Genomic DNA, 14346 nt, shown 5'->3' on the forward strand with positions numbered 1-14346 from the left:
CCTTATTCTCTTAGCAAGTATCTTGTATCTCAAACTTTGCCTATCTTAAACAAGAAGTATTGGTCCCTGACCGAATTGTGTCAAACATTTGGAAGTCTGGTCCAGGATCATAATAACATGTATCAAAACTTTTGAGAAGGAAAATGCTTTTTTGTCCTTGTAACTTGTTTACATACAAATTGAAACTCCTTATACTCTAACATAGTCTTCATGATATCCTATATTGCATACCTCTACTGATTTCATTCCTACAAATGACCCACTTCAAAGTGTCACATAACAAAGTCACTTGGAGACTCTACTGTTCTCTCTATGCTGGTACTACTGTTAAATTCCTTGGGCATTGTTGTTTTCAGATTTCTACACTTGTGAACATAAAAGAAGCAGAATTTGTTATACTGGTGAAAGTTTAAATTTACCCACTTTACCATGCCAAGCATTCCAGTAATTCCTCAAGACCCAAACTGCAAACAATAGGACAACAGACAAGTTGGTGGGACCATGACACTAATGTATTTTATACATCAAAGTTTTACAGATATTCTTCACTTTTTCTTCTTCAGTCATGTTCACAAAATTACTCATTATTGATATCAAGTCACTGGGTTTAAGTTTCCCAAGATAATGGGATGTCTGAGGTGCTTGCTAATTTAGAGGGCATTTATGCATTCTTAAACACAGGGCAATACTCTAGTATTTGTCTAAGTGTGCAGACTGTTCTGTAGTGTTGAGCAAAAGAAATGGTTAAAGTATAAGAATAGAAATAAGAATGTTGTGATTGTACTTGTTTGTTTTTTTTTATATAAGATAGCCAAAGTATTTTTAAAAGTTGTCATTCCAAGAAGTAGCCAATAGATGGATGTACACAAAGAAGTTGATCTGAAATACTGATCTTTGCAAAATATTTTTAATTTAATTTATAGTATCTTGGATACTTTGGAGATGCAAAAACCAAATATAAACGGGTGTATGTGAAATTTATTGAAAATGTAAACAAGAAGGATTACGTTAGAGTTTGCTCCAAAAAGCCACGAAACAGACCATTGCAAACTTTAAGGTATGAAAAATGTTTTGATTTTGTCCATTTTTATGTTGAAGTGTTGGTTTTCAGCTGGATTGAATAGGCATAATTTCTATGCAGCTTATTAGCACATGGAATTCTTTGAGAGATTTTTTACATATTAACTATTAGTGTTAGCATTGCAACACTTGCTGAATTCCTTTCCTGCAGCAGAAGTGAGGAAGAATGCAAGTAGAATTTTACTACACTGAATGTTAATTGTCAGCTAAATCTTTCAGGAATTTATGGTTTTCACCAACCTCTTTTTTTGTGTGTCACATTCTTTGTACAAAGTGGAATGTGAATCTAGTAACAAAAACAGAGTAATAAATTATTCTGCAATTCACTATCCAAAATGACATGACAAACTGTTATCTTTGAGGTGCTGTGTCATGTGGTGGTACTTTTTATCTTCAGTAAAAGAGAAATGTCTAATAAATTTTCTGCCATCAAAAAATAAACATATATTTAAGTCACATCTTCTATATCGACTATAACCTATTAGCATCCAAGATTCTTTTGAAAGAAAAACTGGATCTTGATTATGCTATGCTACCATGCTGAAATATTTCAACTTAGATCCAACTATTTTTATATGTTCTTTAAAAGTATCTGTCACTGGACTTATTGACCTACCTCGTTAATTGTACGTTCAGCAATTTAATGGTAACTGTTAAATAATTATTCATAATTATTATAATTAATAAATATTTATATAAGTTTATATAGTTATTTATTCTGAAATAATTTTAAATATTTGAAAGTATCACTTGAAAGTCTATCACATGGTTATTACTTCTGAATATTTAATATGTATTCATCAGATCTAAAATTAATTTAGAACAGCACATCAGATGGTTTTCTTCATCTATATCTTTGTCTTCAGGCATAACCAATCAAGGATGGGATCTAGTAATAAAGTCTCTGCCAGTAACTCTGCAGCGTCAAAAGGTTCAACAGCAAAATCCAAAGCTAGGCCAGTTAAACAAGTTAAACAATTAAAGGTAAAGGCTGAACCACCACCCAAAAAACGAAAGAAATGGCTGAAGGAGGAGTATTCATCCCACTCGGACTCTTCTCTTGAAACTCAGAGTGATGATGAAGATGGTGAGACCTTATTACATTTCTTTATTTAATATAAGTTTTACTAAGAGCATAGTCCATCTCTAAATAGTGCAATCCCCGAAAAGGCACAAAGATTGGTTCTGCATTTTTGGTTATTAATTGTTTAGATTATTACATTAAAACACTTGATTTGTTAACTGTTATAACTTACTTTTATTTTCAAAACCATGCTTAAATGATATTTTGCAAGGAGTAATGCATGGAAATTCCAAAAGTATTCTTAGAAATTCCATGCAGTCTTTTGTGTCACTGCAATATCTGGGTTCAGGGTGGAAAGAAGTCTTTCAGCTAGGAGTCTGCATCAGATTGTCCTGTTAATTACCAAAGAACTGATATATAGCCTGCAACTGTTCAGACCAGTTCAGAACAGTGCAAATCCGGCATGCATAAATGAAGATGCAATACACTTGCTGATTTCAGTTCTTATTAACTAAAACACAAAACCTTGATCACTAATTGTAAGAAATAAGATAAATGTAATTTAGTGTAAGAATTCTTGGTTTATTGGAAGAAAATTTACCTTTTACATTCAAGTTGAAGGATGTCAGTATTGGGAGTGAATTTTTTTTCCTCATGGTCAATATCAAGCACTAACAGCTGCAGAGTAAAGTTCCACTTAACTCTACCCGAAAAGTGTAACTTATTGCCAATCTCAGAGAACCACTCCTACTGTACCAGTATAAATTCCACTTCTCACACCAGGATCCTTCACTAGCATTGCCAATTAGTTCTCCATGCCCACTAAGATGTAGCTTGTGAACAAAACTTTTTACAGTTCTGTACACTTGGCATCCCAACAGTCTGGATAGAATTAAACCCAGGCCTTAGAGGCAAAAAAACAGGATTTCAAACACTCGGAAACCCAGTTTAACAGCCTGTCAAATTTTGACAAAACTGAATGCTTTTCAAATTATAAGCACGCTTGTTCCCATGCTAGTAATCGCATTCTCAATCACAAACTCCACCCTTTCAAAAATGCAGCATTCACAATCTTTCAAACCATTAAGATCCGTGCAAGACTTTATTCTCTTTGGTTGAACTTCTCCACGTTGAGATTAGGATCTCAGTGTAGGAAATTAAAAGTTTAAAATTTAGTTTAAAACAGACTGTCTCTCCATAAAGAATAACATGTCACCTTAACTTAAAAATGACTCCGCAAGATCCCCTCTTGTCAGTCAGTTGACAAAGAAGGTGCCTAGTGCTAATGAAACTGTGCTCCAGCAAGGTATCAAAGTCTTCAGGAAGTGAGGAGAGAAAATAAACAATGGAAGGGGACATGGGAGCAATAAAAATAATAAACAGGTCTTTAACAAAACTTCACACGTGCCTTCTTCTTCAGACGGTGGATTCCTTTTGAAAGTGAATACACAGGGAAGAACGATCAAAAACCTTCAACAAAAAGCAGGTTTGCAAATTAAATACATTTTTCCTTCTGTATTGTTGCCATGGACTATCTTTTAATTTTTTTCCCCAATAAAATGTATGCATACTAAAACATCTAATTGGATGAAGAAACCTCCTCCCAGTTCCCAACACGGTAATTTAGTGGCACTCAGAATTGAGAACATTGCCTAATTTTCCCCTCCCTAACTTAGCAAAGAGCAAGCTATCAAATCTTTTTATCTTGGCTCAGTTGTGAGCTTCTTTGCACAACTGAGACATTGAGGCAGCTATTTTAATGCTTTTAAAGTTCCAAGGTGTCAGCAATGTATTAAATCAGATTCACCCGCTTCAAAAAAACACAATGAGTTATGATCTTTTATGACATGTTTCCATTGTTTAGCGTTGACAGTGTGCTAAGATCTTTTCCCAGTTGAAAACATTTTCCTTTGACATTGTCGGTTATTATCTGGAAAGTTTGTCAGTTATTCTAGTGCATAATTTTAAACATTAAGGCAGTCCTGTCAATGCCTGATTTTTATTCATTTATATTTATCAGCTTTAGCTCAATAATAGCGCACTCGCCTCAAAATCAGAAGGTTATGGGTTCAAGTCCCACTTCGAGACTTCAGTGCATAATCTAATTGACACTTTAGTGCAGTACTGAGGGAGTGGTGCACCATCTGAGGTGCCATGTTTTGGATTAGAAGTTAAACGGAGATCTGCTCACTCGGATGAATATTAAATATCAGTTGGCACCATTCGAAGAGCAGTGGGAGAGTTTTCTGCAGTGTCCTTGTCAACATTTTATAGCTCAAGGATTTTGAAATTGGCTATAAAGAGCTTTAAGATGCCCTGAGTTTGTGTCAGACACTATATAAATGCAAGTTCTTTCTTAAGAGTTCAGTAAAATTTGCTTGGTGTACAACTTAGCAGTTTTTACTCCTAGACTCCATTAGTTCTGTGGCATAAATTGCAAGGTGCCTTGTACATTACTATTGGCTGAGACCGCTGCAGCTAATTTTCTACATTTATCATACCTGATTTTAAAAAAAGAAAACTGGCAAAAAATGAGTTGTAGATAAGTGTAAGATATGGACTATGACAGATGGAGGTTGTTTCCCCAAGGACTGAACAATTCATTAGCATTACTGGGAAATCAAAGCACATCACAGACATTGTGTTGAAAAATACTTTGACCCCTGTCTTGTATGGTGTTGAGGCATAACGAGAAGTGCAGGGACACAAGCAGACGGGCTCTTCTTAAAACTTGTAGGCTGTGGGCAATCCAGTTTATTGAAGGGATAGCTGTGAGAGCCTTTGCTGACAAGGTTAGAAATGCTGAAGGATAATTAAAAGCTACTATGTTTAATTGTGACAACCCATTGATGTGGAAAAGTGTGCATTCTTTATTGCTTATTATTTTGTTTGACCTAAGTGGTTTTTTAATTCGTTCATGGGATGTGGGTGTTGCTGGCTAGGCCAACATTTATTGCCCATCCCTAATTGCCCTTGAGAACGTGGTTGTGAGCTGCCGCCTTCAACCACTGCAGTGAATCTGGTCATAATGACCATTGTGCATGATCACCTTTATCACTATGGGCAAAAGTGCTATCACTGAGTCAGAACAGGCTTGAAGATATTACACATTTTTAAAGCTGTATTTTAAAATGGACACAACAGCTTTTAAGGTGGTTGGCAGCATATCACGTAACTTTGGCAACATCAGTTCCAGATAGACCTGAGACTCAAGCAAATACCTTTATTAAAATATGAACACCCAGCCACTTGTGAAACTCAAGTCATTTGTTAAGGATGAACTGAACAGAGCAATGATATGCCAGCTGATTCGTCTTACTGCTTCACCATGGGCAATGGAGACATTTAATTCAATGGGTATTAGCCGAATATGAAATGGATCTCATTGACCTTTCATTGTATTTTGGTGGCACCTCATCCCAATCACACAGACTAAGCAGTATGAAACACTCGGTGTGAAAAGCTACAACACAGGATGTATATCAACCCAACCCACCACCTTTTTTGGAAAAAGGACTTTGGACTCGTCACAGCTCACATGGTTAAGTCAACATGTTTGTTACCTGCATTAAAGATAACAGCAGAAGCTATTCTAATCAGAAACACCATCTAAGCCATCAAACCAGCTGCAAGACCACCATGCAGGCACGGTAAAATAATTATATCTTGGAAGAGGGAGAAGGAATCTCCCCCAACCTGTTCCACCTACAAGTTCACCTGACGTCTGACCTCCTAGCATAACTGAGCAAAGTGGCAGTCAAACTGGGCTGTAAGAATGTATGCTGTTGGAATTGAAAATTCACCTTGGTGCAGTACTGATATTGGAGTTAAGGCATGCTATAATAAATAGAGGAAGCATTTCATGCATCAGCTAGTGTTACACCTTTCCAGAGAATACCTGATGGTGTTACTACCAAAAGGATGTTCCTTCCTTAGCCCTCACTTCAAGCTTAACAGCCACCAAATATAAGCAAACTTAAGCTGATGAAACAAAAAACGTTTACTGGATTGATGTGTCAAACTTATAATGTACTTTTTTAATAGTATTTGACTTAATCAGCTTTTATAAAGAGATCATTTTCATAAAATTGCACTCCTCATTATTGTAACAATCAGCATTTCGCAGCACAGCTACCCTACTGTGTATTTAGAGTATTAGTATACTAAATGTTTTAATTGAAGGTTGTCATTTTTAAATTGGAAAATAATCAGTAGATTGCTGAAAAATGGATGATTAAAGCAGGTTCCATTGTGGCATATAGTTCCTAGATATATTTTGTGTATTAATGAGCACAATCCTATATTGTTAAATAATACTGTACATATTTATATGTATTTGTTTAGTGCACAATGCTCTGAATGCACTGCTAATAAATTTGAACAAACACCAAAGTAGTAATGCCTATTTAAATATACGCCTAAGAATTTACTAATTTAATGCATCATACTTACTTATTGTGTATTTTAGAGCGCCCTCTAACAACTCCATATGTAGCTCGCTTCCTGAATACCAGAACAATGAAGGAGACATTTAAGAACTATATGGAGCTACTTGTGAGTACAGCCTTGGATCCAGACATGATTGAGGCATCAGAACAAAGTAATGGTAAACATAGATTTTTATTGGTGATTCTGGTTTTCACTCACTTCATAGCATTAATAGATGCTGTGCTGTCTACAATGAGTAATGCATGGAATAAGGAGAAATTAGTCATCATTTAAAGCCTTGTCAAAGCAAATAATATCTGCCATTTTGTAACTTCACTCTTCTGTCTACATTTTGTGAGAATGGATTTTTTTTTATATTTGTGGGGAATTATTCTGTAAAGGAGGCTGTGTGAGTGTAAGTGATTTAAGCTGGGGAAAGGTTACTAGAGACCGGTTGTCTAGGAGGTTTAAGCATGAAAGGATAGAGGTGTTAGGTTTGTGCATTTGTAATGAGAAATGAGGGGTTTAAGATACAAGTAAATAGGTTGGATCTAATATTTGCATTTTTAGATAAATTGAGAGTTCATTTGAATATCAAAGGGAAGTCAGAGGTGATGAGAAACAGTTTTGCATCTTACAGGAGTTCCATTGGTAAACAGAAGAGGGTATATTACATTTTATTGACCTGAAAGCAGAGACGAAATAGAAACGTGAAAGATTTTATATTTGGAAGGGTTTAAGTTTCAAAGACGTGTGAGAACATTGGAACCTAAAATGAAAGGGGGGAAAAGGCATTTTAGAGTTTTGTGGAGAGCTTAGGGGTTGGCTGTTGGCAGTTAGCTTTGTGAGGAAGATCTCCTGGAAGCAGGGCTAAGGAAAGACACAGTTTGAATCAACCATCCAGTCAAGCCAGAAAAATCTTGGGCTGGAAAAAGCAGTCTTGTTCTGAAGTCTTGGATTTCCACAGTAGAGTGGAAGAGAGTTTAAGAGGTTGTGTGGTATGCTTTTATTAAAGCTACAGCAGTTTGCCTTGGGTAATATTACTGGATTTTTATAGTTAAACATCTATAAGGGAATGTTGCCTGGAAGGTATTTACTTGTCATAACAAATTTGGGGGCTCTTTGCGGGATTATTAAAATTCTTTGATTAGGTTGGAGTTTGTGAATCCAAGGGATACGAGTACAAGAAGAACACTGAACTGTGGTGGGACCGCAAAGCGGCTTCGGCAATTGCTAAGACTTTTCTGGGAGTGGAAAATGTGACTGTGGTGTATTTGAAATCTTTGACTGAAACTCAGCTGGAAGTGTTAGCAGATGAAGTGCAGGTGGAATAAAAGCGGAATTTTATACGGCTGATATGGTTGAAGCACTTACCCAGCATTTAAAGTTGGAGGAAGGGACACCTGACGGTGTGTCACAGCTAGAGGTAGTAAGACTTCAGTTGCAAATGAAGAAGGTTGAATTTGAACAAGAAATGGAACTGAAAATAAATGAACTGGAAGAAAAGGAGAAAGAAGGAGAAATGAAAAACAACTTGAGTTAGAAAGAAAGGAGGAGAAAGAAAAGGGCAGATTAAAAGAAATAGAAATAAAAAAGCTTCAATGAGAAAAAGAGGAGCAGGAAAAGAAAAAGATAAATAGAAATGTGAAGCTTGAACTTCAACTTCAGAGAGAGATATTAGCAAGTGAGGAAAGGGACAAGAAAAGATATAGAGAAAAAAATAAGAACAAAAAACTGCGGATGCTGGAAATCCAAAACAAAAACAGAATTACCTGGAAAAACTCAGCAGGTCTGGCAGCATCGGCGGAGAAGAATAAAGTTGACGTTTCGAGTCCTCATGACCCTTCAACAGAACAGCTCTGTTGAAGGGTCATGAGGACTCGAAACGTCAACTTTATTCCTTCTCCGCTGATGCTGCCAGACCTGCTGAGTTTTTCCAGGTAATTCTGTTTTTGTTAAAGATATAGAGAACTTCAGAGAGAGAAAGAAGCCAGACAGTATGAATTAAAGTGAAACTTAAAATAAAGGAATAAAGGAGAGATAGTGATTCAGATAGTGACTTTGTGATTCCTTTGAGGAATTTGATTTAACTGAGAATCTTCGACTAGTGCCTAAATTTACAGAGGATCAAATCTGGAGTGTTGTGCACAGTACTGGTCTCCTTATTTAAAGAAAGATGTAAATACGTTAGAAGCAGTTCAGAGTAAGTTTACTAAACTAATACCAGGAATGGGCAGGTTGTCTTATGAGGAAAGGCTGGACAGATTAGGCTTGTATCCACTGGAATTTAGAAGAGTAAGAGACAACTTAATTGAAACCTTTAAGATCCTGAGAGTTCTTGGCAGGGTGGATGTGGAGAGCATGTTTCCTCTTATGGGAGAATCTAGAATTAGGGATCACTGTTTAAACTCATTTAAGACAGACATGAGGAGAAATTTTTTCTCTGAGGGCTGAGAGTCTTTGGAATTCTCTTCCTCAAAAGATGGTGGAACCAGAGTCTTTGAATATTTTTAAGGCAGAGCTAGATAGATTTTTAATTAACGAGGGGGTGAAAGATTATCGGGGGTAAGCAGGAATGTGGGGTTGAGGTTACATTCAGATCAGCCATGATCTTATTGAATAGTGGAGCAGGCTCGAGGGGCCAAATGGGCCTACTCCTGCTCCTAATTCATATGTTTATAGGATGGAGTTGAAAGATAATTCACTTTGTTTGAAAAGATAACTATGAAATTGAATTGGCCAAGAGATGCTTGGAGTATAATGTTACAGTGCATATTGTCGGGTATAGCAATGAATGTATATGCTAGCATACCAAAGGAACAATCTGCAGACTATGAGATAGTAAAGAAGGCAATATTAAATCCGCATGAGCTTGTCCCTGAAGCTTATCAGTTGAAGTTTAGGACTATAAGAAAGAGACCTAATTAGAATTTTGGAGAGTTTGCAAGAGAAAAAAAAATATATCTGGGATCCATAGTTCAGGGCATTAAAATTAGACCGGACTTTTGAAAATGTAAGAGATCATGATTAAGGAAGAATTTAGAAATAGCATTCCAGTAAACATCAAGATATATTTAAATGAAAGACAAAGCAAAAAGATCAGGGAGGCTGCTGTTTTAGCCGATACATATGATATTTCACACAAACAGTTGAGTGTAGGAAATGGGTCATAATGGAAATCAGCAATGAAACTGGAGATATAGAAAACCTAATGATGGTAAAAGTGTTAGTAATAAGGATCAAGCCGAAGAATGCCAATTTATTAAAGATGGAAAGGTGGAAAATAGCGTTGAAGGAAGGAAACTGATATGTTACCATTGTAATAAGGCTGGACATATGGGATCAAATTGTTGGAGGTTAAAGAGGAGACCAGTTGCATTGATAGGAACTCAGAGGAACTCTAAGAGTACTGTGGGCTCTGAGATCCAGGTACAAGACAAACCAGTGGCTATAAAGGTTTCCTAGTTTGCAATGTCATTATGAAAACAGTCTGTTAGATGCACAAGCATAAGAATATTCCAGGTTTTTGCATATCTTCTCTGCTGCTATCTTGTTGCAGTATCTAGTTGTGGTTTCACCTTGGCTGTAAGAATGAGATTTTTTTTCTCTGTGTCTCATTCCCCACCCACCCTCACACCTCACACCCCCCCCACCCCTCCAAATTCTAGATCAGTTCCTAATCGTAGATGTATTTTCGAAGGACAAGATCGCTTCCATAGGAAACAATGAGAATTATTGTTGGAGAGGTGCCCCAGGGCCAATCTTAGATTTTCTAGTAGCTGGCTCAGATAAGCATTGACAGAAGCGTTGAAGCAGGTCAACTTATAAAACCAAGGATCTTGTATGTGTTTTTTTATATAGGGGCTTAGAATTTAAAAAAAAAACCAAGGAAGTCATGCTAAACTTTAATAGACCACTGGTTAAGACTTAATTAGTATTGTGACCATTTTGGGGCACCAAACTTTGGGAAGGATGCCAAAAGCCTGGGAGAGAATGCTAAAGATATTTGCTGGAATGATGCCAGGGATGAGGCTTCAGTTGAGAGACTAGAGAAGCTGGGATTGTTTTCTTTCAACCAGAGTAGGTCAAAGGGCAATATAATAATGGTGTTCAAAATGTTGATGGATTTTTAAGTAAATAAGGAGAAACTGTTTCCTCTGGCAGGAAGATCAGTAACTGGAGCTATGACGAAAGTATAATAATTTTCATAATGTTTTCCTGGTTTATTGTGAAGTAGATTTATGGGTCTGATTGTAGTTGGGTCTGTCTGTCTGATTTAATTACATTTGGAGTCAAGTAGACTGAAAGCTTGAAATCATCAAAAGAAGCTAGATGTAGAAATGTGCTTGACATGCTAATGAGTAAGCATGGAAGCTGGCTTAGCATGTTATTATGATACAGCTGATGGTAAATGCTGAGTTGTTCAAATCCCAGAGGGAAATTTGAAACAAGTGTCATAACCAATTTTTGTAATTTGTATGTTTCAAGATGCAGGCTTTGAATTCAGTTATAATAAGACCATCAAGTCACAAGAGGTTTTTATAAAACTAAAGTAAACATTTATTAATTAAAAGATTGTAAGCACATACATATGTCTACAAATTACTACAATAATAACTTCTTTAAGAAAAATCCCCTAATTAATCTGACTCTCAGTTACACCTCCGTTAAGGCAACAGTAGAACACGCAAATTTAAACAGACCCCTGGCAAAGCACACTCTGGATAGCCGAATTCAAAATGAGTTTCTTTCAGCTCTGGGTCCTTGCAGATAACAGCTTGAGGCTTACAGGCTGGCGACTTTAGATCTTAAAATCCCACCTCTTTTACCAACAGCCTTCTTTTCCTTTATGCATATTTTCCTCTTTGAATGCAAATTCTTATTATATCACTAGGTTTTTTAACTTATCTTTTCTAACAATTCAACCCTTTCATAATACTAATTTTATTGGTAAGCTTTGGAAAAGTAAACACATTGTTTGACTTCTTCTGGCTAGGTGTAATATTTCACCCATTCTTTTGAATGGTTTGTTTAAAAATGCAAATTTCCCCCTTTACACTTCACCTTGTAACTTCCCCGGGCAGATTTTCCCCCGTCGGGGGGGAAGTTGATGGGCTGGCGCATGTGGGCGGGCTTCCGATCAGCGCCCCCGATCAGAGGCGCGGCGCCATTTTATGTGGGCAGGCCAATTAAGGCCCACCCAGCATGATGTCCGCAGGGAAGCGCGATGCGCTCCCTGTGCGGGCAGGGGGGGATCCCTAAAATCGAGAGTGCACTCTTTCGTGCATGCGCACGAAAGAGCACACTCATCTCCCTGAGGCTAAGTGCTGCCTCAGGGAGGTCAGCTCTACTTTCAACAATATTAAAAATAGAAAAAAAAATTCCCTTGCATGTCCTCTCATGTGACAATCTCACATGAGTTGGGACATGTTCATAATTTCCATAACAACTTTATTAAAATTTTTAAAAACCTACGTGAAACCTCATTCTGCCGGTGGATGAGGTTTCATGTTTTTTCTAGTTGCCGCCGGGGCTCCTGGCCTGCCCGTCAACCTTAAGGTTGGACAGGCAGGGCCTTTAATTGCTTAATTGATCCTGTCAATGGCCTCAATTAGCTGGTGACAGGTCGGCGGGTGTGCAGCTGATTTTGCTGCGCTCCCGCCTTCCTGAAAATTTAAATGGGGCGGGGTGACGTCTGGAGTTCTGCCTGATGTCATCCCGCGTAATTTTACGCATCGGCGAGCGGGCCCCACACCCGCTCGCCAATGATAAAATCCTGCCCCCTATGTTTACCTAATTAACATTTCAAACCTACTTCTCTTCTATACATCAAAGCCTCTAGACCAGTTGGCGTTAACCCAACTAAGACACACAGACACCACTAGAACTCTATTTTAAAATAATTTCCAATAACATCAATCTTCTTGACAATGTAAGGTGTGAAGGGAATTTGCATTTTGGAGATAAATGAAGAAATTGGTGGATTTCAAAGGGATGTCAGTCTCTTGATAACTAGCCAGATAAGCAAGGCTAAGGAGTGTGTTTATTTTTCCCAAAGGTTACTGCCAATATTGACAACATGAAAGTTTTTATATTATGAGGAAGATTCAGTTTCAAAGACTTATGGACAATAGAATTTGCATATTAGGAAGAGAGAAACATGTATAAAGAGAATGAAAGGCTGTGTGAGAGAAGGCCATGTAAGACCTAACAGGAGTGTGTGAAACAGCCTTAAAGGAGCCTCCAGCTATTTGTGCAAAGGTCTGCTATGTAAAGTGACTGAAGTTGTAGAAAAACCATTTGGAATTCCACTGTCAAGTAGGTGTTGTGTTAACTTGCTGGTTTCGTTTTAAATCTAAAATCAATTTTGGACTATTGCCTTAAAGTGGGTGTGTAATTGGGGGTCAGGTCAATTAGGAATTTTAGGATTTGTTATAGTAGTAAGTAATTGTAGTCTTGTGTATGTGCTTGAAATCTTCTATTTTAATAAATATTTTAATATAATTTTTAAAAAATCTCTAAAGGTGGACTCTACTTCTAAAGTCAGTGCACACATCTTCTCATAATAAATACAAATTGCAAAACTGGTGTGATAGCGCAACCTTGTGGATTTGGTCCGCCTGGCACACCATCTGCCACATCATAACAGAGCTCTCAGGTTTAAAATAATAAGCAGCTGAGGCATTTCTTAGTGCATTGAGATATTAAGAACTGGAATGCACTGTTCGAAAGGATGGAGGAAGTAGATTCAATAATAAAGTTCAAAAGCGAATCGGACAACGGATGCATGGGAACACCACGTGCAAGTTCCTCTCCAAGCCACACACCATCCTGACTTGGGGCTACATTGTCATTTCTTCACTGTCACTGAGTCATAAGCTTGGATCTCTCCCTAACAGTCTTGCTGCAGTTGTATAGAGCCTTAGTGAGACAACGCCTGGAGCATTATGTGCAGTTTTGGTCTCCTTACTTTAGGAAGGTTATTCTGGCCATAGAGAGAGTGCAGAGAAGGCTCACAAGACTAATCCCTGGGGTGGTGGGATTGTCCTATGAGGAAAGATTGAGGAGACTGTGCCTGTATTCTTTAGTTTAGAAGAATGAGAGGCGACTTCATTGAAGTGTGCAAAATTCGACAGAGTAGATGCAACAAGGATGTTTCCCCTGGTTGGGGGGGGGTCTAGAACCATGGGGGACAGCCTCAGAATAAGAGGTAGGCCATTTAGGACCGAGATGAGGAGGAATTTCTTCAGTCAGAGGGTGGTGAACCTTTGGAATTCTCCACTCCAGAAGGCTGTGGAGGCTCAGTCATTGAGTATGTTCAAAGCAGAGGTCAATAGATTTCTAGATACCGATGACATCAAAGGATGGGGGTAGTGCTGGAAGATGGCGTTGAGGTAGAAGATCAGCCATGATCTAGTTGAATAGCGGAGCAGGCTGAGGGGCCAAATGGCCTATTCCTGCTCCTATTTTCCAAACAACACTGGACTGCAGCAGTTCAAAAAGGTGGCTCAGCCATCGCCTGCTCAAGAGCAACAAATGTTGACCTTGCCAGTATGCCCACATCCCAAGAATGAGTCAAAGACGAATCCTTCACCGTCCATGAATTTCATCCCGCCTAAAACTCTTCTAGCTTTTTATGCAGTTTTTTTTTAAACTAAAACTTCACAGTGCAGGGACATACTGTAGAATAGATTAAAGATGAAATGAAATGAATTGCAGCCTTTCTAAGGATGATCATCAGTTCACTTCTCTACTACAGAGAACATTGGTTGTTTATATTCCACAATTGTAGAATGTGTCATTGTAGAACTACG

At 37.8% G+C, this 14346-nt stretch overlaps 1 protein-coding gene across 2 annotated transcripts in view; it reads left to right on the top strand.

The window, feature by feature from the left end:
• qser1 (glutamine and serine rich 1) overlaps window positions 1-14346 on the top strand; it is a 126811-nt gene that overhangs the window by 99229 nt on the left and 13236 nt on the right. The window contains exons 7-10 of one of the 2 annotated variants that reach the window (XM_078549453.1): window positions 924-1057; window positions 1947-2167; window positions 3525-3590; window positions 6573-6710. In XM_078549453.1, the coding sequence (XP_078405579.1) occupies window positions 924-1057; window positions 1947-2167; window positions 3525-3590; window positions 6573-6710 (559 nt within the window). The remainder of the gene's footprint in view (window positions 1-923; window positions 1058-1946; window positions 2168-3524; window positions 3591-6572; window positions 6711-14346) is intronic. The other variant, XM_078549454.1, reaches the window with a different exon arrangement.

This window comes from Cetorhinus maximus, chromosome 9, assembly GCF_964194155.1.
Source record: "Cetorhinus maximus chromosome 9, sCetMax3.hap1.1, whole genome shotgun sequence".
Taxonomy (NCBI): domain Eukaryota; kingdom Metazoa; phylum Chordata; class Chondrichthyes; order Lamniformes; family Cetorhinidae; genus Cetorhinus; species Cetorhinus maximus.